General features: G+C 41.6%; 2 protein-coding genes across 19 annotated transcripts in view; both read right to left on the reverse strand.

Moving 5' to 3' along the window:
- Positions 1-1,142: 1,142 nt before the first annotated feature.
- Positions 1,143-8,073, reverse strand: LOC131106192 (SH3 and cysteine-rich domain-containing protein 3-like). 2 transcript variants are annotated; one of them, XM_058055032.2, is made up of 13 exons: positions 7,991-8,073; positions 7,656-7,709; positions 7,457-7,535; positions 3,998-4,154; positions 3,822-3,919; positions 3,649-3,730; positions 3,480-3,577; positions 3,337-3,400; positions 1,875-1,933; positions 1,695-1,798; positions 1,566-1,617; positions 1,358-1,495; positions 1,143-1,278 (listed from the first exon to the last, which is right to left on the reverse strand). In XM_058055032.2, exons 2-13 carry the CDS (start codon positions 7,670-7,672, stop codon positions 1,180-1,182), a joined length of 1,047 nt encoding a protein of 348 aa, XP_057911015.2. In that variant the 5' UTR covers positions 7,673-7,709; positions 7,991-8,073; the 3' UTR covers positions 1,143-1,179. The 2 variants fall into 2 exon arrangements, with proteins under 2 accessions (XP_057911015.2, XP_057911014.2); XM_058055031.2 differs by having other exon boundaries at positions 7,962-8,071.
- A 2,138-nt stretch (positions 8,074-10,211) lies between these two features.
- r3hdm2 (R3H domain containing 2) overlaps positions 10,212-24,531 on the reverse strand; it is a 39,963-nt gene continuing 25,643 nt past the window's right edge. For 4 of the 17 annotated variants that reach the window (XM_078798364.1, XM_078798366.1, XM_078798370.1 and 1 more), the window contains 13 exons: positions 22,299-22,540; positions 21,365-21,534; positions 20,968-21,066; positions 19,783-20,076; positions 17,711-17,846; positions 17,304-17,461; positions 17,080-17,219; positions 15,929-16,029; positions 14,975-15,144; positions 14,744-14,888; positions 13,535-13,629; positions 13,316-13,400; positions 10,212-11,627 (listed from right to left, as the gene is read on the reverse strand). In XM_078798364.1, the coding sequence (XP_078654490.1) occupies positions 11,254-11,627; positions 13,316-13,400; positions 13,535-13,629; positions 14,744-14,888; positions 14,975-15,144; positions 15,929-16,029; positions 17,080-17,219; positions 17,304-17,461; positions 17,711-17,846; positions 19,783-20,076; positions 20,968-21,066; positions 21,365-21,534; positions 22,299-22,540 (2,209 nt within the window). In that variant the 3' untranslated portion in view covers positions 10,212-11,253. The remainder of the gene's footprint in view (positions 11,628-13,315; positions 13,401-13,534; positions 13,630-14,743; positions 14,889-14,974; positions 15,145-15,928; positions 16,030-17,079; positions 17,220-17,303; positions 17,462-17,710; positions 17,847-19,782; positions 20,077-20,967; positions 21,067-21,364; positions 21,535-22,298; positions 22,541-24,531) is intronic. The other 13 variants (XM_058054824.2, XM_078798367.1, XM_078798371.1 and 10 more) reach the window with 7 other exon arrangements.

Raw genomic sequence — 24,531 nt, forward strand, 5'->3', positions numbered from 1 at the left:
ATTGTTTTTATTCATTATTTTAAGTTGTATTTTATTTGAAATTTCTTTTCAAAATATTTTTGAAAAAATATATATATATGTTTAAATATTTCAAATTATTTCCTTTCTCATATTTGTTTTTGTAATTTTTTAAATGTTTTCATTTTCTTGTAAAAGAAAAAAAGCATTTCCTGTAAAATTCAATGATTGAAATACAGTGATTTTCTTCTGGTAAAATTCTATTGCATTTATAGTCTGTTTTCATAACCATACATATTTTTCTGACTTCTTTTTATCAACCTACATCTTTATTTCTGCAGAAATGTTAATCTCATCCCAATTTGTACCTCATATTTATGGCGGCTGCTCCTTTTATGGCACAAAAAAAAGAAAAATGCATTCAAAGTTCAAAGTCATCAAGATGAAAACGGTATGACCTTTAGTGTCCGCCCCTCACAGGTAAAGGTGCTCATGTTTAGGGATCCCTTCTCCTGTCGGCCGCTCTGATTTTTTTTGGGCTGGGGTCAGGAGGTCGCCAGGACAACATGACACGGTTGTGATATCCTCCCATCGTCTCGTAGAGAGCGGCGGCTGTTTCCCAAGAGGAAGTGACCCGTATCTGAAGGGGTTATGTGTGCTCCAATCACACGACAGCTGACGCCTGATCTTCCTTCAGAAACTCATCATCTGGATCCAAACATGGCCGCACGGCCAAAGAGAAGCCAGGCAGGACACATAATAGGAAAGATATGTGCGTGTGTGTACCCCCTAGTGCCCCCCCTCCCCATTCCCCTCATTCCTCATGACTTTACACAGCACTTCCTGTTGCTAATCACACCACATAAATACCATTATAATACTTTACATAATTCCCCAACAAATATCTATTAATGCTTCTGTTTTAGAGGCTAATCATCACATTTCGGATTCTCGAGTTATGCAGCCATGTAGTCTAATATCATCATATTTTTATTTTCAGTGTGACATTGTCATTGGTCTGCTTAATGATGGTCAGTTTCAAGTGTAGTTTCATCCTAATAAGTGGAATTAGCCCTTAAAGTGATAGCATGTATCATGTGTCATATCATGTATGTATCATATTATTTTTCTATATTGTGTATTTTGTACTGCTTAACTGATTCTGTACTCTTGCTGCTATAAAGGCATATCTTATCTTATGTGAGGTGGGCGGGGGTGTACTCATATCTCCTGGAGTAAGTTGGCAGGGAAGAAGCCCAGCTTGCGTCCTGTGCTGACTTTCAGGTAGCCGTTTAACTCCTCGCCTTTCTTCACCACAATCTGACAGAAAATGGCAAGGAATAAATAAATAAATAACAGAATAATAGTAAAAAGTCTCGTTAAGTGTGTTTGTGTGGACCTGGTCTTTCTTCAGAGTAATTTGTCCCATCTCTCTGTTGCCAACAAAGGAACGCGTCACCTTGTAGACTCGCTCTCCGGCACGTACTCTGATGATGTAGTTGGCGGGGATGAAGCCTGTCCTCTCGCCGATCTTCCCCTGACCACAGAAATAAAGGTTAGACTAAGGGTTGGCCTTCATGACCATCACAGAGGAGAAGCGTACTCACCCGCCACCACTCCTCGTTGGAGTCATCGATCACTGTGATGCGGTCGCCAGCACTTGGCAAACATACAGTACAGTACATGTGACTTTTTTTTTCCCAAAACATAAAAAAACAAAAGGTGTGGTATCTTACTGTACATCCAGGTCATCCTTCTCGATGGCCTTAAAGCGGTACAAAGCCAGGTAGTAATGAGACTGGCTGAACACACCAATCTTCCCTGGCTGAGGTTTTTTACTCTGCATAAGACACATAGCATGAGAGCAATCATCTTTACATATTTATTACTGCTTGCCAAGAAATGACCTTAATGACCTTGTCATCTGCTGGAGCTTTATCTCCGCCTCCTCCACGCCTGTCTCCCTCTGAGGTCGCTAAAACACAGAAAAACGAACCATGAAAAAAAGAAAATAACATTCTTACTAAAATAGAATATTTTTCTGAATTAAATCAATAAAATACAATTAAAAATAACATACATACATAACAAAATGCCATACATATTGAAGGAAGGAGACACCGTGAAGTTCTTCATTGCAGTGTGTGACTGCAGTTTTTAAATTCAACTTTTTATTATTGCCCCCTAACGCCAACATGCATATTTTCATATTAATCAATGAATTGAGTAAGGACCTCAAACAATGCACAACAATGAGCAAATTCAAGAAACAATACAAGCAGTTGATGTTTGCTAAATACAAGGATGAAGAGTCTTGAATCAGTCATGATGTGCTATATATACAGTAAACCTCGGATATATCGGATTCAATTGTTCCCACTGGTTTTGTCCGATATAAGCGAAATCCGTTATATGCGTATACCGGAAAATGTCCGTTTTACGCATATATCGGATTTATATCCGGTATATGCGTAAATCGGATTTTATCCGTTATAAAAAGGCACTTCCTTGACTATGTTTCCAATGTACCTGTACTGGGCAATGAAAAGAGACGTAAGGTAATGAGAATTTAACTTTATTGGACTCTGAGCATAACAAATTGTTAATTAAGCTAGGCCCTGTTACGCCCGTCAGGCCTACGTTATTTCCAATAGTGAGGTTAAGATCTCATTCACTGCTGTGCTAGTATTATTGACGTCACTCACTTTTATATTTGTCCTAAATCTGGAGCCAGGAGAAAGACACGATGCGGCCATCCGATATATGTGAGGGAAATTGGAACGGGACTGTATATATCCGAGTCCGATATATCCGAGGTTTACTGTATCACTATATTGACACTTACTATGGTACCCATTATGTCATTGGATGGTCATATCACCTCGTACTTCAGTACGTGACAAAAAAAAATAAAAATAAAAAAACTTAAACTATATTAGGAAAGCAGGAAGTGAACAAATGTAACAGTTACTGATTGTAAAAGTACCAGATGGAGGGGTAGGATTTAATAAGCTTTGCTTCTTCCTACTCCTTTTGGACATGTGGAACTGTGAACTGATTATGTGATGCATTCAATTGTTATCTGATGCATGTTCAAATGAAATAAAACCATTACCATTACCATAAACTTTGTTACTTGCAGGCCACAGTGGGTTAAAATATTTTGGTGGGATATAATATATATATAATAATGACTTAATGCTAATGAATGCCAGAAGGGTTATGGATTCTGTGTACTGTTACAAGGAGGTCTGGGAGGAGAAGAGGAGGATGTCTTTCCAAACTAGCCCGAGACAATATTTTAAGAAGATAGAAAGGTAGAAAAGTAAGAGAGAAGAGTTGATTGGTTGTGTTTACTGTACACGAACCAGTACTCACGTCCTTCATTGCTGCCGTCCTCCACTTTGGGCTGGGATTCATCTTCCTCCATCATCATGATCATCTGAATAAATTAGTACAGGAAAACATCACAATCATGTATCGGTTTAGTAAGAGTACACTCGTAATAGTAATACACTCACATTCTTTTTGTCCTCGGAGCCTTTTTTACGCTCCTTGTTGGCCATGTTGACGCCGATGCGCAGCGTCTCAAACACGGGGTCGGTACGATTGGATTGTGCTGACAACATGAAATCATGCAAGCGGCAGAACTTTTATAAAAGATGTGTATGCATACTAAGGTGTACTCACAGAAGGGCAACAGCTGAGACATGGTGGCATTCTGCTGGCTGCTGTAAAGAGGAGAACTGTATGCTCTCCTAAAACCTGGAGGCTGACAGAAAGACAGAGGACAACAAGCATATAACGCTTCTCAATGACAGCAGAAGTAGCTTCATAAAAATTAAGAAAAAAAAATCCCTCACAATTTTGCCAAAGCACCTCTGGAACTCCACGTAGGACTGACACTGGTGGTGGATGCTGGTCTTGCAGTTCTTGCAGCGCAGCGCAAACTTGTTGTTCACTGAGCGGCAAAGAAGTAAACATGAGCGCAGCGGCAGAGACGTTCAAAGACAAGTTTGTACATGAAAACAACCCGTACAGACTATCATGCGCGCGCAGACGTCACAGAACTTGGGCTTCTTGCAGTAGTGATCTTTGAACTTGTGAGGTCGGTCGTTGACCGGTTTGATGGATTCCGGGGGAGGCGGCTCATCTCGCTCCTCTTCTTCGACCTCCTCGTCATAGATGAAATATACCTACAGGACATCAGGCAAGCAATTGTCATCAATAGGTGTCTTTGCGGGCCGTATGAGGACCACCAAACATTCATTCATTCATTTTCTACCGCTTTTCCTCACGAGGGTTGCGGAGGGTGCTGGAGCCTATCCCAGCTGTCTTCGGGCGAGAGGCGGGGTACATCCTGGACTGGTCGCCAGCCAATCACAGGGCACATATAGACAAACAACCATTCACACTCACATTCATACCTATGGACAATTTGGAGTCACCAATTAACCTAGCATGTTTTTGGAATGTGGGAGGAAACCGGAGTACCCGGAGAAAACCAGGGAAAACATGCAAACTCCACACAGAGATGGCCGAGGGTGGAATTGAACCCTGGTCTCCTAGCTGTGAGGTCTGCACGCTAACTACTAGACCACCGTGCAGCCCGTTAAAAATCTTGTTTATGTCTATTTTCCGACTACAAAAATATTTCATTTATAAAGAAGGAATTCTACTTCATCACAGTGGAGTCTGGAACCAATTAAATTAAACGTGTTAAACGAGGGATGAGCAATAATCACTTAAAATCACTTAATTTAAAATGAATTCATGTTTTGGGTATATTTCCTGATATTACTGAAAAGTTGAAAGTTACACAGTTTACTTAAATGCATCATCATGTAAACAGTGCCTGGTCAGTGTGCATTCAAGTCCTGCTCCGACCAGGAAAGGTGACAATCGTGGAGTTGTTTGTTGATGTATATATATATATCTGTAATATTTGAATCAATAAGTGAGTTTCATGATTATGTTTTATGTTAACAATGACTTACTTTCAGTGTTACTTTGTCTTTCTGTCTATTTTAGACATAAATTTGTTGTGTTGTTGAGAGTATCCATGAATTCACCTTGTGGAGAATGAGGAAGTGTTATTCCGAGCAATACAGATACAAACTGTATGGTGTTGGAATCGCACTGGTGTTGATGTGTTCAGGTCAGAGTAAAGTTAGATAGTCTCAGACTTTGTGTGGATGTTACACTATGTCAGATAATATTGCAAGTATAATCTATTAAAACGTAAACTCTACAGATTTATTTGGATTTCTTTTGACTGCCACCCCACAAATACAGTCCCCAAATGGCAAAGCTTTACTACACGACTCCCAAATATAGTTCCGGACACACACACACAGTAGAGCATCCCCAACTCTCCCTTATTGACAGGGTTAGAGGTGTGCTGTGCTTTGGAAATCTGTGGATTAACACACCAATCAATGGTAAAACTGCAGACAGTTCGCACATTATGGCGCCATCACTCACTGACTCTAAGCCAGCTGCCAGCATTCCATCCACTAGTCCACCTTTGCCCTCTTCACAATCCTCTCTCGCTGGGGAAAAGTCAGCGGCTGGGAACAATAGGTGACATCACTCACCACTATCAGTGTGTTCAAAATAAATGTTGGGCATGTGACGCTCAGTTTTCAGTTTTTTTCAGTTTTATACTAAATAAATGAATAAGGTAATTGACTGTTTTGATTCCTACCTCATTTTCAAAATGTGAAGCTAGGAGAATATACATCTGCATGCCTATAAATATTTTGTGGATTACCCCAGGGATCGATATTGGGACCATAACTCTTCACTGCATACAGTATATAAAGGATATCTGTAAAGTCATAGAGACTTTGTATTATTTGCAGATGACACAACTGCAGAAAGCACACAAGAGCTAATAAAATCAATGAGTAGAAATGAACACATGAAAACAATGCTTTTACAAAAAACAGACTATCCTTGGACCTCAGTAAAACTAAAATGTTTTTTGGCAATAGTATACATGACAGTCAGACACAAAAACAAATAGAGTAGACATTGACAGGGTAATATGGTAATGGACAATAAAATGAGCCGGAAATCACATCCCATTCTGGATCAAAAATCACTCCATACTCTCTATTGTTATCATATTGGAGTTAAACAATCAGCCGCTAAGCAAAAAAAGGTCAGGATACTAATAACAATGACGTTGGTTATAAAGAACCATGAAACCACAACTCTTAACTCACTGATCTGGTACATTTTGGTTGGGGTCGTTTGGACCAAGCACTTGGCTAGTGTTATTCTGCATGTCCCTACTTTCTGCCTCACACAATAAAAAGTTAAAAAAAAAAAAAAAAAAAAGTAGGGTGATGCACCACTACGTATGTCCTCCCCCCACACGCATTACTATTGATAATATTGATCATGTTCCGTAACCTCAAAACACGATGACCCTCTCTACAAAAAAACAAAATGGTCACCTTGCGAGATTCCTTCAATTTTCTGTTGTTTCTCATAAGGGAAACAGATACAATTGATATTATATGTGACTTTATTTTATACATGTCGGGCTGCACGGCGATTGAGTGGTTAGCGCGCAGACCTCACAGCTAGGAGACCCAAGTTCAATTCCACCCTATGCCCTCTCTATGTGGAGTTTCCATGTTCTCCCGGTGCACGCGTGGGTTTTCCCCGGGTACTCCGGTTTCCTCCCACATTCCAAAAACATGCTAGGTTAATTGGCGACTCCAAATTGTCCATAGGTATGAATGTGAGTGTGAATGGTTGTTTGTCTATATGTGCCCTGTGATTGGCTGGCCACCAGTCCAGGGTGTACCCCGCCTCTTGCCTGAAGACAGATGGGATAGGCTCCAGCACCCCTCGTGAGGAAAAGCGGTAGAAAATGAATGAATGAATGTTGGATTTCTTTAATTATAAAATAATAATGATATGCCAATTTTCAATGTTATATATTTTTCATATCTGTTAATAGTATTCGGGCGGCACGGCGGTTGAGTGGTGAGCACGCAGACCTCACAGCTAGGAGACCAGGGTTCAATTCCACCCTCGGCCATCTCTGTGTGGAGTTTGCATGTTCTCCCCGTGCATGCGTGGGTTTTCTCCAGGTACTCCGGTTTCCTCCCACATTCCAAAAACATGCTAGGTTAATTGGCGACTCCAAATTGTCCATAGGTATGAATGTGAGTGTGAATGGTTGTTTGTCTATATGTGCCCTGTGATTGGCTGGCAACCAGTCCAGGGTGTACCCCGCCTCTCACCCGAAGAGAGCTGGGATAGGCTCCAGCACTATCCCATAAGCAGGGATAAGCGGAGGATAAGCGGTAGAAAATGAATGAATGAATGTTGGATTTCTTTAATTAAAAAATATAAAATAATTTTCAATGTTATATATTTTTCATATCTGTTATTAATAGTATTCTTGACTAGTGACATGAATAAATAAATGAATATTTTCTTCTTTGACTCTGATCCATCATTAGATGCGAGGTCTTACCGTGTTGTCTTCCTCTTTCACCACATTATCTGGTAGAGGGGGGTTGTCATGAATATCCACAGAGTCCTTGTCATCCAGCCTGTCATCATCACATAGCAAAAGCATCATAGTGAAAACGATATTCCGAGAATCCCACTGCTTATTTTCATTTGCCGTGTGTAGTATCTACAGTCCTTTACAGTACTGGTGTTCAACTTACGAGTCATAGTAGGCCATGGTTTGGGGTTCTACCTGGGAATCTGGGATGACGTCACTGCAGACGTAAAATCAGGATCACACAAGATCACACAATATATGGAACTCAAGGTTTCAGGATGGTCATCAAACAAAATGAAGTCAACATGTGAAGTCAGGTTGACTCGAAACTTCTGAGGCAACTTCATCATTTTGAAGGAAGACTAAAATCATGTTTCCCCTACACAAGTTGCTTCAAGTGTGGTACATTGGGGGGAAAAACACCAAACATACAAGCAGTGCACACACACACACACACACACAAACACACCTTTTCTGTAGAGTAATGTCGAAACAGACCATAAAATTGAGGTTCTGCTCAGAGATTCTTCTTTCTTCCTGATTTTTCCATGCTCCAGCTTTCCAAATGAGGCTCCAACAGGTGGGAGACTGGGAAGAGAAATAAATGCAAGCCCAGCCCCACTCACACACACACACACACACACACACACACACACACACACACACACAGCCTATGTATGAGTGGTTGGGACAGCTGAGCACTTTAAAAGCTGAAAGGCTCTCCCAGCGCTCCTGGTTGTTGGTCCCAGAAAGACTAATGTTAGAAGATGATCATGGTGGTGGATTACGGAAACGCAATGTTGCTGTATTAAATGGAAATATTCAAAAATCAAGATGCCACGACAGTAGAGCTTCAACTGCTCAGTATAAAATGAAAATCATATCCATTACAGTGCAGGAAGAAGCATTGACAAATACATTCCTTGTTAAAATTTTAAGACTAGTTAAAAAAAATTGCACTGTTGCATCTTAAGGAGATTCTAGTAGATATAAAAGTTGTAAAAAGAAATGGAAATGAAACAAAAACTGTTTTTGAGTAAGTCATTATTGCATTCCGCCCTAAAGTGAAACAGGCTGCTTTCAGATTAAGAGCACAGCTAAAAAAAAAAACAACCCTAAAATTGAAGTAAAATGTCCAAAAAATGACTCAGTGAAGGTGGCTTTGCGGATGGCATCCACTACTTGGAACTGATGTCCTTTTTCATAAACAAATGTTAATGTCCAACTGGATTTAGCTCAGGGGAACACACAGGATGGTCCAAAAGAGTCGGCTTAGTCCTCTGAAAGAAGTCCTTTGTCAGGTGGGTATTGTAAACTGCTGCGTTGTACTGTTGAAAAAGCCAGTCAATACCTCACAGACGAGGGCCTTCAGTCATGAGGGATGTCCTCTGCAATATCTCCACATAGCCATCTGCCGTTTGACGCCCCTGCACAACTTGATCCATTGAAGAAACACAGGAAGCCATCAGGATTCAAATGTTTGGTTTTTGGGTCACATCTTAATTGCCAGCCGGTTAGCGCGCACACCTCACAGCTAGGAGACCGAAGTTCAATTCCACCTTCGCCATCTCTGTATCTCTGTGTGGAGTTTGTATGTTCTCCCCGTGCATGTGTGGGTTTCCTCCCACATTCCAAAAACATGCTAGGTTAATTGGCCACTCCAAATTGTCCATAGGTATGAATGTGAGTGTGAATGGTTGTTTGTCTATATGTGCCCTGTGCTTGGCTGGCGACCAGTCCAGGGTGTACCCTGTACCCTTGACCCTCGTGAGAATAAGCGGTAAAAAATGAATGAATATCAAATGCCTTTTTTGTTCCACAACCCTGAAGTTTCAAAAGACTGTCTTATTGTGTCCAACCTCAGCAGCAATGACAGCACGAGGCCTTGCTGATGCAGCTCAACAATCCAACCACAAGGAGAAACCAAAATGAGAAAGTAGGAAGAGTGTAAATATCTGACAGAAAATTAAAATTGGATACACATTTTTGTTAAATTTGTTAAAAGTCCAAACTTTTGATCAACTGATATACAGTCAATTTCATTTTAATGCTTATTTGCAATAAATCCTGTCACTCCTATGTCTTCGTTTTGCATTTTGATGCTCTAGAACCTCCTTAAAGATCCAACAGTGCAAAATGTACATTTTTCAAGTGAATTTAACATTGTCATGAGGAGTGTATCAAGTTAATTTTACCTTTTTTCCCTCTGTCTCTCCGGTGTCTTCATCACTATATTAGCATCATGAGGCGATTAGGTAGCGTAGTTCTTCCAGGAGAGGACATCCCCTTTTGAAAACTGTTGCTGTGTCCTTCCACATCAGTGACAAAAGGCTGGAGGAGATACCAGAAGACTGGCCAGCACACTAATCTACATTTCAGCAAATCACATAAAACAGGCTCAATAACATTTGCAGTAGTTGTACACAATCAGTGTACAGTGCAATTACATTTTCTGACACAATGTCAGCATGTCAACCTGTCCAATTAGGAAGCAATGCCAACGAGCAAGTTAGTTGTCACCTTTTACCTCGATGTTCCTATCCACAATATTGGACTCAAAACGATTGTTTAGCGCAGCTCCTCCTTGCCTGCGTATTCACTGCACTGTGTCAAAAGCCTGGAGGAGATACCAGGAGACAGGGTAGCACACCAGAAGAAGCAACAATCCACAACATTTGTACTGTAAATCAAACAATTAACACACAAGACAACAAAAACGTTTTCTTAGATTTTTCCAACTTTTATATTTTTAAAAACAAACAAAAAAAATAACAGATTAAATAAAATTTACAGTAGACATATGCAATCATTGTGCACTTCAACTACATTTTCTGATACTTTCTGCACAGCTGTCAACAAAAAAACGCAAACACAGGGGAAGGGAGAGAGTTGGGGCGGGAGTTGGGGTGGGCTGTTGCGGGAGAAGTGAGGCTATGGGGCGGGGATGAAAAAGGGAAGAAGAAAAGGACCAAAAAAAAAAAGGCCAAAATTTCACTCGGGGAGGAAGAAAGAAAAAAAAATCACTGAATATATAGAGTTCTTTATTCCTTACATCACTTATATAAATATATTGAACTCCCTCCCTCCCCCCCCAAAAAGAAACATCAGCGAAAAGAAGAGCGCGATACGGAACCCCACAACAGCAGTAAGGCAAACAGAAAGCAGTAGAGTAGAGAGTGCAGGAGAGCCACAGAGGAGCAGCATGAAAGAGACGTGGTCAGAGAGAGAATGCAGAACTGTGCGTACCAAAAATGTAGAAATCTGTGACACGGGCAGGATGGTCGGCACTCGAAGAGAAAAAATGCAAAGAAGGTGCGGGTCGGAGGTCGGCAGGAGGACAAAGAGGAAAAGGTTTGACCGAGGTGGACTGTCCAGTGTGTGTGTGTGTTTTCACTTGTTTCTGTGCTACGTGACCCTGTTGCCTGCGTGTGTATGTGAGTGGGGTTGTGTGTTTCATTACCACGGCAGCACAAATTTCAGGTGAAACACATGCTTGTGTGCTCTTCTGCTATATAAATACAAAACAAAAGGAAACGAGGAATTAAAAACCAACGACAAAATCATATTTGAAAGCAAACACCGACCACCTGATGATTCACACCTTCTTCCCTTTTATACATTTGACACCTTTTACTTATCAAGTTTTTTCTTGGTAATTGTACACAAAGAGCAGCCCCTCCCTTCCACAGTCCTACGTCCTTTTCCGCCACTCTGTCCAGAGTCCATGTGTGTGTGTGGTCCACATACTCCAGCTCCTGTTCTCACTGAGAGCTGGCTCTCTCCAGCACACGCAGGTCGTAGTTCTTTTTGGCGGCCCTCAGTTTGAAGAGGCCAGTTGAGCTGTTGTTCAGTTTGAAGGAAGCACTCTGGGCAGCCATGGTGCTGGGGAACACGGCCACCACCGTGTACAGGTGAGCCGGGTCGTTGCCGTCGCCCTTCACCGCTCCCATGCAGGCCATGGGGCCGCCCTCCGCGCCCGCCCCTGGGGGACCGCAACCTCCCGCTCGGCCTCCCTGAGGCTCCTTCAGCCACTGGATCTTTGCGCCACACATGGACAGTTGGTTGAAGAGCTTTTCAGCTTCTGGACGAGAAATCCCTTCTGGCAGGTCCGTTACTTCAAGTACTCGACTCACCACTGAGACAAAGGGGAGGAGGCCAAAGATGAATATTGCGTTAGCAGACTTGACTACATTATGCTAAGTCTAAAATGGCGAACAATATTAGTGACAACATTATTAGTAGAGAATTAGATTAGATTAAACTAATTGTTTAATTGTTATTGCTCATGTCACTTGTACAGGGCAACAAAATGCAGTTAGCATCCAACCAGAAGTGCAATTTTACCTTAGTACCTTAGTAGTAAGTAAATGTAGAAATAGAATAGAGCTGTAAATGGACAGATCTATGTACAAACTATAACAGACTGTGACTATAATACAGTGAGGATATATACAGTGATATAAATGACTATAATATGGCTATTGCAGATTATACAGATTATAAACAGTATGCACAGTATGGATGTGACAATATAATAACAGTAATATGTACAGTATTGCAATGAAGTGACTATAATACAGTGTGGATATATACAGGGATATAAGTGACTAGAGTATGGCTATTGCAGATTATATAAATTATAAACAGTATGATCTATGAATGCAACAAGATATAACAGTAATATGTACAATAGTGCAATGAAGTAGTGCAATGAAGTGAAGTGGGGGGCAGAGTTCAACAAGGAGACAGCTGTTGGGAAAAAGCTGTTCCTGAACCTGGTGGTTCTTGTTCATTAACTATCCCTGAGGATCTGTTCTGCTCTTTGTCATGTTTTATTTCCACAATCGATCATGGTAATAATCTGATCTTATACACTCCTGACCAAAATACTTAAAACAGTTGACAATTTGCAAGAATTTATGATACATTTTGTACCGGCTCCTCCCTGAGCTACCACCTTATCGTGATGGAGGAGTTTGCGTGTCCCAATGATCCTAGGAGCTAAGTTGTCCAGGGCTTTTATGCCCCTAGTAAGGTCACCCATGACTAACAGGTCTTAAGTGAGAGATCAGACTAAGTGTACCTCAAAAGACCCATATGACGAAAGCAAACTTTGGACTACATTTCCCTTTCCTGTTCACGGGTCACTGGGGCTCCCTTCTGGAGCCATGCCTGGAAGAGGGGCACGATGTCCAATGAGCTCACCACTCAGGGGAGGGGCCAAAGGGGCTTGGGGGTCCGATCGTCTGAATCCTCAGAAGCTAACTCTTGGGACGTGGAATGTCACCTCCTTGGCAGGGAAGGAGGCTAAGCTGGTGTGCGAGGTTGAGAAGTTCCGGCTAAATATAATCAAACTCACCTCAATGCACAGCAAGGGTTATGGAAACCAATCCAATCAAGAGGGACCTTATTCCATTTTATTCCATTTTGGCATTCCCAGCAGAGAAAGGCGACGGGCAGGGGTGGGAATTCTTGTTGCGCCCTGGTTTGTGCCTTTGTACGTTCGAGTTTTTTTGCGCAGTAGAACTTCTTGGAGACAGGTATATGGCCAAATACTGCTGATTAGCATGAAAGCTACAGTGTTTCCAGTTGGGCCGACTAAAACCACTTTTAAAAGCCTAAATTTCAGCATCAAGGTCAGATCTTGCACACTAACACACTATTATGGGACTGGTAAGACTTATTTAAACTTGTTGAAAAACACAATCATATGAGACTTTTAAGCAATGGGCTCAGCAGCCTAGGGATGTTATGGACTGAAAACTAATGAAACTTATTTTTAAACAAATAAAAATTAAACATCACTCCTATTTTCAAACTCACCAACATCTGTGGTGCCGAGATCAGTGGATGCAGATTTAAGTGTTTGTTTCTTCCCTCGTGCACTGTGTTTCATCACTCCTTGGCCCTGCACATGTAAGAGTATGACTGTAATATTACAGTTACGACACTAGATGGCGACATATACCATTACATGAGAGCTTGTGGCAAGAGGAAACAATGCCAAGAACAAAATGAAGACAAAGTAGCGGGTCTTCTGACCTGATGGGAGGTGTATGAAGACTGGCCATGCATAAGGGGAGGAGGGCACAGACTGTACTGGAGAGGCTGTCCCAATAAAGAGTAGCGGCCGTCACCTAAACACAAACAAGAAAAGTGTAGCATTAAGACTCCAGTCCTTAAAAGGGGTGTGTTTGCATGGGAATTGTAGCCGTGTGCATGTCTAACAGATGAGCTAACCCATGTGCTGGTACGGAATGTTTAAACAAGGCATGATGCCAGTCATGTGACCCAATGAGGTCAAGCATGGCGACATGACAGGCTAATGGCTTAGTCATTGCTTTGGAAAGTGGTTTAAATAGGGGAAAGAGCATGTACATATTAAAATTTCATGTTTTAATGGTAGGGGTGTCGCAAGATCTGAGATTATTAAAACATGAGATTTTTTTGTTCCGAAAAAAAACTGTCTCATCGGTCACAAAGCCTGAGACACAAAGCCAAATAAGCCCCTCTACCTGCCCACACGCACAACCAAAACTATAAAAATTATTGTTATTTATTCTAAATTATTTGTACAAATGACTGTTTATGCTGTACATTGTTCATATTTGATCTAATCTATTAATTCTCCACATTATTATTTATTATTTCTTATTACACAGGAGCCAGGCAACGACATTTCGTTGGCAATTTCACTGCTGTGTTATTGTGCAATGACAATAAAGAAAGTCTATGTCTACAATAAAATATAAATAAATTAACACACAAAAAAATTAAAATGAACTGGATAATTCTGCTGGCCTCATTATATTGTCATGTGCATGCGTGTCTGTTTTCCTTGTCTCCCACCACCACAGATATTTTTTCATTGTAATTTTCAAAGTAATGTTAAATTGAAAAGTGAATTTTCACAAAGTAGGATTCCTTAATTGGGAATCAAATATTTTCATACAACACGTTTACGACCTTCTTAATATTGGAGCTCTCTAGACATGAAATAACACCGCTATAGTCTCCTTTACATACTTATAAGCCAATATAGTAGATATAATCAGAGAAAATAAATGAGCCATTTAATACACAAATAAGCCTCATGGAGTTTCAATAAATGTAATATAATGACTTCACCGTACTACACCGGATTTGCTAATCATACTATGTGATGTACACCAGTGTACCGGTATGCATATTCAAAATGAATTAAACCCTAACCGCATAAGTATGTGTCATATGTTCATATGCTGTTCACACCTTGAGCTGTCCCACCTGGCCGTGGAAACTGGGGAATGAGGGGTAATGGTCCCAGGCCCGGACAGACACTGTTGACGCTGCCAGAGGGAGACGGTGTGGGAGACTGGGTGGGCGAGGCCAGAGGACTCGTCAGCTGGGTGCTGGCCTGCAGAAAAGGAGACAATAGAAGAAGTTGCATAAGAGGTCATGTTGATAGTAAAACTATATTGCTTATTGCGCTTATTGGCGTACCTGCGGAGTGTTGTCGGGTTTGTAGAGATCGCCAGCCTTTCCGGGTCTCTGCTCTATGCTGTAGTACTTGCATGGGTTCCACTGGACCAGCGGAGGATTCTGGGAAGGCTGTGGTCCATTGGGGACGCTGAGCTGCATGACCATGACTCCAGGGCCAGGAGGTGGGACTCCTGGTGACATTGATAGCTGCATAGTTATCTCATATGTGACTAGAGCCATTCTAATAATTTAAATGCTTTGATTATTTACTACAAATAATGAATTTTGTTTATCGATCTAAGTATAGTGACAGGCAGACATATAGGGTGCATACAGTAATTCAATCATTTTCGGTTGGTGGTGTGGTGAGAGATTTTTCCAATTCAAAATATGTACCTCAGCTCAATTCATGGGAAACACAATATTACACAGAGTTGCACATGAACATCTACAGCAGGGTTGTCCAAAACGTTTTCCAGTGAGGGTCACATCCAAAAAAAATAGAAAGAAATGGAGAGCACTATGATACATTTTGTACGTGACAAATACTAAAACAATCCAATGTACTGTAGGTCAGTATTTGCTAAGCTTTCTAAAGAATACATCTTAGACTTGTGTTATTGGTGTCAAAGCAAAGTAGTATAATATCTAAATTTCATTAATTGATTTTTTCAGTATGCCAAGGGCCAACAAAAAAGGATGTGTGGCAGGGGTGTCCTCACTTTGATACTGTATAACTAGAGCAGAGGTGAACCCGAGAAGCAATTCATTGCCAAATGTGTTCATAGGTCATTGGTGTTTTTTAGGTTCTTTATTTATTATCTAGTTACAAACATTGCATAGTTAGTGTCCTTGTATGAACTTCCTCCATTAAATGTATTTGCAGTGTTTGTGATGTTTGCCTTAAGTAAAAGCATTGATTTCACAGATGACACAACAGCTGATGAGGTGGGTGGGGGGTGGTGGGATCCTCACCTGAATACTGCTGTTGCAACTGTTGAGGGTTGCATGGGGACGGTGATGGCGTGATTTGATACTGTTCAGAGCTGGGGGGCTGCAGGTATCCTACTGATGGGCTGCAAAAAGAACAATGCAATCACCATGCATTCTTATGAATATGTAGTACATAAAAAAAAATCAAGCATGATTGTTATGGCATCATTCTTAAGTCCAGTAGACAGATAACACTGCAACTTATTCATAAGCACGACTGAAGGAGATTACTACATGACTCGGATGATAAACCAAAGCATTTCCGATAAAACAAAGCGGTGGTATGGCAGCTAATGACACCACCTTACAGCTATTTCAGATGAGAATTTTTCATTCTCTCATTCAGGGCCTGGCATTCAATCTCAAGCTAAATTAGCTTCTTGTCCAGCAGGAGGCACTGTCGCTGAAAACAACACTCCATGGTCTGTCCCTTGTTGTCTTTACATATCCAGTTAATGCCTCTTTATTGTGGTTAATTGTTTCCGGACCGTGATAAGTTAATTTTCACAAAGCAGGATTCCTGCTTTGCAGAACTGGAGGAAGCGGGGGATGATGATGCAGAGGTTCTCATTGGGACATTACATGTTAGAAGTCTTGGAGATAAAGTCAGAGAGGCCAGACTGAGATGGTTGGGACATGTCCTCACAGCTAGGAGATCAGGGTTCAATTCCACCCTCGGCCACTCTGTGTGGAGTTTGCATGTTTGCCCCGTGCATGCGTGGGTTTTCTCCGGGTACTCCGGTTTCCCGCTAGGTTAATTGGCGATTCCAAATTGTCCATAGGTATGAACGTGAGTGTGAATGGTTGTTTGTCTATATGTGCCCTGTGATTAGCTGGCGACCAGTCCAGGGTGTACCCCGCCTCTCGCCTGAAGACAGCTGGGATAGGCTCCAGCACCCCCGCGACCCTCGTGAGGAAAAAGCGGTAGAAAATGAATGAATGATGCTTGAGAATACTTAATTCAGGCCAAAAACACAAAATGTGCTTACATGTGCATGTTTTTGTTGCTAATAATTGGCTGTAGTCAACCACGAAACAGCAATGATAAAAGAATGAATATATTTTTGAAAAAAGAACAAAACTGCAAAATTCAAAGTGCGACTGTATAGCAGAGGACTTCAATGACTACATACCTTGTGCTATTCTGCTGGGTGGGTGTAATAACACTGTAGTAAACAGGCATGGGGCCCTGAACCGACTGGCTGACCGGCACCATCACCTGCTGCTGGTACTGCTGCTGCACCACTTGCTGATTCTCATTACCCACTGGCACCTGAACAAGGAGTATACTTAGAAGATATACTGTAAATTGATATACCCTGTAGGTGACACAAAGGCACCAGACTTAATTCCGCACCTGATAGGATGGCATCTGTGGATATTGAACCATGATACTTTGCATCTGCCCTCCCATGCCAGCTCTCTGGGTATTGAGCAGAGCTGGATTTTGCGGCTGCTGCACCCCCATGATGCCCTGGTAGCTTGGCTGTTGGCTGGGTATCATGGTCTGTAGACCTGATGAAGGAGGGGGTGAATTATTTGTCTGCCAGGCAACAACCGTGGATGAAGGTCAAACTGACCAAGAGCCACGTGTAACTGGCAAAACTTCAGAGTTCAGTGTTCAAAGCACAGTTCGGTGTGTTTGTCAATAGTCTATCAAAACACAAGCAACCTCCACTGACAGGAAATGACAAGCCTGTTCCTCATTTAATCCATTCCGATACAAGACATACAGTTACATGGCACATTCAATCATGTACAGACCTGACTGCTGTGCGGGCTGAGGCATGGGCTGTGTACGCTGAGCAGGGTAAGACACCTGGTGGGACATGGGCTGGGCCACACGGTACTGCTGGCCTGAACTGGGATACTGACTAGCGGGGTAGTAGGAAACTTGGATCTGGAAAGAAAACAAACCCAAAATGTGTCAAGGCCAATAAATATATGCTATATTTAATACTATTATATCGGATTTTATACCCCAAGTGGCATGCTAGGTTGGGGACGTGAAAGCATAGGCTTCCCAGGGTGCCTTGCGGGTTATAAATTGGTCTAAAATAGTATTGTCTTGCTTGTATATTAGTGTATAAGCTAGGAATATGTAATATGGGATATGAACTGTACAACAAAATGAAGTTATATTGTGTGTTCTACATGTTTGTGATTTTTGGTTGCACTGTGAGTGAGGTACGCATTTGCGTTGATCTGGTTTGTGAGACCCCCTCCTCAAGCAAGTTGAAGCTTCTCATTTTTACATTACATTTTGTACATCTTTAACAATGAAGGGCATATTAGATAATTTTCTACCAATTAGGAAGCTTATAAGCACAAAAAGTTGGAGTTTTCCCATGAATGAAAAAACTAAAATGTGTGGGTTTACAGTAGTTCAATTGTGAATATGTGTCGATAAATGAGCAACTTAGTGAATGTTGAGCCACACGTCTTATACAACAGAGCTAAAAGTAGCATACACACTTTTAACAAGTAGACATCCAAAAGGAAGTGCAAAAGAGGATCGATTTGCCTTCTGTAGCCTTTGCTGTGGATGCAACTGTCGATATCTGCACCCCGTTACACTGGAGACTGCCCACATATTGAACAGCACAGCAAGACTCTCATAGGTAACCAGATCATGCAGTGGGAACGACTCTAGAAAATACTATAAGACTACTTTCGATAAGACACTTGCACACAAAACAATTTTCAAACCCTCACTAACAGAGACTGCAGTTAAATAAAACTAATGATCTTGACTCCTTAACTTCATCTTATCATATCAGACTGATTGCCTCAATAGACCATAAACACAATTTCATGGATTCAAGCGGAAAAAGCTTGAATGAGGGATATACATATTTACTCACACACACACAGCCACTATCCTATAGGACGATTGTGGTCGACGATTGCTTAGCTGTGCGGGTAGAGTAAGAGAATTGCAGATACTACATGCTAATAGGTTACAGTATCTTTACTCACATTGCTTTGATTAGGTTTGAGCACAATAATTTTTTTTCTTTCCAAAGAATACACATCAAAACAGTTCGTAAATTCTAATCCTGAAAATCCCTTCTATCCAAATTCATCCAGGGGGTTTCTTCACAAAGCTCATTACATAAAAATTTTAAATCATCTATGAGTCACTTATTTTATGAATCATCTTCCAACCATTCTAGACTAAGGTTTATATAATACTGTTCAATACTTTTTACAAATTTCCCTTCAAATATCCTCATGGTTCCCATGTTTATTACATGGGAAAGATGCAAAACAAGCTCTAATAAAATGCACTTCTGCCACCTTGTGGCCGTTTTTACCGCTTAAAACTGCACTAACATGATCTCGTCTATTGTGAAGTTGCATCATCACCTCTTTTTTGCCTCTATGGGCAAAAAAAAGTGTAACTGTATTGGGGATCAGGCGTTCGGGTTGGTGGCGAATTAGTTAATGTTCCAAAAATATGCCTACTGAAGCAAATTCACGTATTTGTTTAAATTAAGCATTTTCAAAGATAAAGCTAAATTAAGTAAAATACAAATAAGACATAAGACGTATTCAAAGACTTTGTGATGATCCACAGTATCCAACAATGGTCTCTAGGTGTCTGGAATGTTGACGGCAGAACAACATTTATAGCAGGTTCGAATGAGGCTAGCACGGGTTATTGTTGCGTAACACACAAGCACAAATTTATGCGACAATTTGGATGATTTAGTTTTCACCCTGCCTGACTGATACATGGCAAAGGTGACACACAACATGAGAAAGATGAGAAAATACCCCATGTCAGTTATATGCATTGTATGCAACTGATGTTTCCATGAGAAGCAACTTACCTGCTGGGGGGGAGGGGGCTGCATGTAGCCTTGTGGAGGAGGTGCCTGCATGACTGTCTGAGACGGAGGTGGCGGCGGCGGCGGTGGAGGATGGGGATGCCCTGTGGCCGGTTGGTAGCCAGACGGCGGAGGCAAGGGCTGGCCGGTGGTTGCCATGATGTAGCTGGTCTGGGGAGGGGGATGCTGGGACAGGACCGTTGGAGTAGCCTGATACAAGGGGGCAGGCTCGGGGTTCTCACTGGAGCCTTGACGACTCAGCGTCATTTGGCTGAACTGGGGTGCCAGTTCTTCTCCCTGTGGGGAAATGGATAGGCATTACTTGCACCATGTAACTTACCTTGATGCAATTAAGAATTAACCTGCTTCATTACATCTTTACAGCTATGAGGCCAAACATAAAGCTTCATGTACTTCTGCGTGCATTTGAAAATGTTCAGCTGTCGGCGTGAAACTCATGTGTTTCTCTTGCCATACTATGGTGTTTCTAACTGTACTATAATATGAAATAGGAATGGTCCGAACCGATAGTTGGGATTGGTATCAAGTATCAGTATCATGCTCCTACTACCCAATACATACTACTCTAAAAAATAAAGGGACCTTGTCATCACAATGTCAATGACTCTGCTGTGAAATGAAACTGACAGTTCCATTGTCCTGATGATTTCCATGTTGTTGTAGACCAAAGCACAGCAAAGCATAGTGATCATAATTCACATCTTACCACAGCTTGTTATGAATTCACCAAACAAGACAAACCAGGCGATATCTTACCCCTTTATAACCCTGTTTTAAATTAGTAGCCTATGCATGCAATTGAAAAATGAGACATGCTTTTCAATATGCCATAATACATTTCATATATCAAATATGTTTCATTGTGTGGTTTATGTTTTTATGTAAAGTGTCGGAGTAGGAGGAACATGACTTCCAATTAGATTTGTGAAGGGGTACACGACTGAAAAGTTTGGGAACCACTGATTTACAGTAATTAACTTAGTTTGTAAGAAACGATGAGCAAGAAAACATCTGTGCAAGGAAGACAGAACTACGACTAATAATACTTATATCTTTTAAAAGAGTGAAGTATGAGTGTCGGGATGAATGCAGCATTGGTTAATTGCAACTTTTGTCAGTGAAAACCAAACAAAAACAATGATGACGCCACAAACTCTGTGTCAGTACCATTGTGTACTGCTGAGGAGGAGAAACTGGCAGGAGAACCTGGGGGCAGGAGGGGCTGGAGTAGGAGACAGGCTGAGAGGGCTGCAGAGATGCTACCGGCTACAGGCACATACACCACCAGAAAAAGGGGCGGGTAGGGGGAAGAAAAAGAGCACAGCAAGAGGGAGGGTGTCAGATACAGGCAGAAAGAAGGAAATAAAGATACATAAATACAATGGAGAAAATGTGGGTCAGATCACAGAGGAAAAGTTGTTAATGACCAAATGGATTGCAATGGAAATCACTTTTAGTAATCACGTCTGCAAACAATTCTTTACATGACCAGAATTAGCTTCAAAGCAAACACCGTCACACAGGCATATCGTTTCTGCATCTTGACAAGGAAACTGACTCTTACCTGAGCAATGATGTGGTTACCCATGGGGTGTTGTTGCGGGGTTGGCAGCAGGGCAGTCTGAGGCAGAGCCTGGGGTTGCTGCGGCTGCTGCGTCGGGCAGGGAAGCAGGCTACGGCTGGACTGGGAGGCTACAGGTGGGGAACACACATCAGGACTGACTAGGTGCAGGCCTAGTGATGTAAGAAGAGTACACCCACACAATTGGACATTTCAGCCATTTTGTGATTCATGTTCATTTTCATACATGTACTCCAATTTTAAAGAGAATGGGTGCAGTTTTGAAGTTAAGTTGTTTTTATAATGTCACAAATGAAAACCCACAGTCATGGACTTGACCAATGTTGGGGGAACAGTGTTAAAGGTCAAGTAACAGGCAATGTAATTTATTACTAGGGCTGTATTGCCATCTACTAACTGAATTTCTCCTACATTACACTCTTCTGCACTCTGTGTGTATGCTACAGAGCCCGCCTCCACCCACCAAGACACTCAAACAGTGTATATTTTTTTCCATTTATAAGTCGCTCTGGAGTATAAGTGGCAGGAACAGCCAACCTATGAAAAAAAAGTGTGAAAGTCCATAAAATACTGTAATTACAATTTAAAATGTTACAACAGCGCAACCATTACCCACAGTGAAATGTGGCACATTATAATTGGAGCATCCTAGAAGAGGTACAGAGTCTGACACTCTTTTTCCAACTTTATTCTGAGCTTACCACATCAACAGAAATGCTCAGTTCCAACACCATGTATCTACGACTTGCACGCCATCTTTCCATCCTCTCCCCCAATTTGAAATACTACTGAGCACCTGATATTTATTTCATCTGTATAAACCAATATATGGCTTGCTGAAACCAGCATCATTCAAGCAGGAATACTACTAATACTTAAAATGTTTCTCCCTTCCCATACACAAAGTCCTCCTTACCCTTACCGGATCGAGAGCCTTTGCAGCTTCCCTGCGAGCCTTTGTTGCTACCAAGACTGTCCCCTCGAGTGAGAATGGAGATGCCAGAGAAGCTGCTGGCCTTGGTGACGGGAGGCCGCAGAGTGCGGTTGGAACTATCCGAGTCGGTGCTGCTCCATGGCCGCGGCTCCAAGCATTTCATGTCGCTGTCCGTGCTGCTCTGACGACTGCTTGACGCCCGGCTGGAGCTCTCGCGGTTCCCTCTGACAGGAGACAGATGCGGAGGGGAGAGATGAAATCACGGGGTGGGTAGAATATAAACGTGGAATAATGAGGTGGAATATACAAGAAATAAATGTAGGTAAAGTTGATTGCAAGTCAGAGGTGTAGTAGATAAGAGTTGAAGAAACAAAGGAGGATGGAAGGCTTTGTAAGAGCACGGACGACCAATTCTCAACAACAGTATATCAACAATGGTAGACAGTAGGGGACTCTCAACACAAATGTATACAGTATTAGCACAATCAGGCAACAAGCCACTAAACAAGAATTAAGATTTAAAAGACAAACACATTCTCTCTGACTCGCTCAGACAAATAAACCCATCCAGAGGAGCACATGCAGGAGGGAAAAGATGCTCCAAACAACAGGATGAGAGTACACCGGGAAAAATAAAACACACAATTGGCTGAACATGATGCGGTTTACAAATAAGATACATGAACACAAGAAAATCAGAGCATGCACATCAGGACTGTTGCACTGCAGACAAGACAAGAACACACAGACACTTAATACAAGATGTATCACATTCAGACACAAAAATAGTCATTTGCTACCACTAGTACATGTTTTTTAAGGACTATGCTGTTGTACCACACACCCAAGCACACACATAGTGGTTGGCTTTGTGGTTTGGTGTTGCGATGATGCTGTCACCACAGATGAGGGCAGCTGTCAAGAAAACCAATGATCACACTGTAAGCGGAAGCGCCACCCTGGGAAAGCCCTCCATCACAAGTGAACGCCAGTGTTTATGGACGTTCCCGATGGAGAGCAGGTGCACACAGGCCTAGCTCACCGAGGTTAAAAAAGTGATGCTTTAAAAGGCAAATTAAAAAAGAATTTATGTGGGAGCTACACAGCAGGCCGTGGTGTTATATGCTATATGTATATGCTATATACGACTGCGTGTAGACAGCTCTGGAGCTGGGAAATATTCCACAGACTGTAATTAATGGAGGATCTATTCTGAGTCTTCTCTCTCTCTATCTCTCTCGCTCCCGCTCTTTCTCCACAACCTATTTTAAGCAAAGATGTGTTCACTGCCATTTTCTGCACGGGCTAATCCCCGTGTTTACTGCATTCTCCGCAGACATAGGATGAGATGCAGGGTGAGTTGGAGGAAATCTGTTGGGGATCACATGATACCATCTTCTGGTTCTATCTAAACAAGTGTTGCATGATTAATGTTGTTTTACAGCATAGCAGGTGAGCAAAACATTAGGAGCAATTCCTATAACCGCCATCCAGCAACTACTAAAAACACAAGCACCAATGCACCTACTAACATCATCAGGGTGAAAAGCTAGCGAGAGAACAGGACCCCTGAAAGGCTGGCAGATATTTTTGACAATACCACAACAAATAATTTAAAGTATTGTACACTTCAGTATTGTACAATTCAGAATTTGCGACCGGGCTGCACAGTGGACTAGTGGTTAGCATGTTGGCCAAACAGTTAGGAGATCTGGGTTCGGAGGTCTGGGTTCGTATCTCTGTGTGGAGGTGTGTAGTTCTCTATAATCTCTGGGCACTGGGCAACCAGGAAGTGAAAAGTCATGGGGTCTTGTAGCGTTGACGAGATTGCATTGAGGGGAAATTTCAATACATTCACACGCAAATGTTTGCATACACACAATTCAGTTCCAAATGTGAAAATTGTAAATAGTTCATGGTGTACTATTAAAAGATTAATTAAAATTAACTGTTATTTTCATGTGAGACAACCTTTTTTGTGTTTATGTTGTGGTGTAGATTGCAGTATATATTTTGGCTAAACATTTATGGCTAAATGTGTGTCAAAGTGAAAGTTATGCTTGCAATGTATCTTTTCACAAAAAGCTGTTTTCCTCCCTTTGCTGAAATTTTTGCTATGTTGTACTGCTAATTACAAAAAAAACAGAAAAGGGTAGAAACAAATATTTTTTCCCTGATGAAAAATGAGAGTGTAATCTTTCATTTGGTATGTACA

This window comes from Doryrhamphus excisus, linkage group LG18 (genome assembly GCF_037039965.1).
Source record: "Doryrhamphus excisus strain RoL-2023G ecotype Guam linkage group LG18, RoL_Dexc_Guam_v1.1, whole genome shotgun sequence".
NCBI classification, from domain to species: domain Eukaryota; kingdom Metazoa; phylum Chordata; class Actinopteri; order Syngnathiformes; family Syngnathidae; genus Doryrhamphus; species Doryrhamphus excisus.

Coding starts and splice junctions, on each gene's coding strand:
- LOC131106192 (XM_058055031.2), bottom strand. CDS start 7,993: ATGGTCTGTTTCGACATTACTCTACAGAAAAG. Junction 7,710..7,961: donor GACATTACTCTACAGAAAAG/GTGTGTTTGTGT, acceptor TTACGTCTGCAG/TGACGTCATCCCAGATTCCC. Junction 1,934..3,336: donor GGACGGCAGCAATGAAGGAC/GTGAGTACTGGT, acceptor TCTGTGTTTTAG/CGACCTCAGAGGGAGACAGG.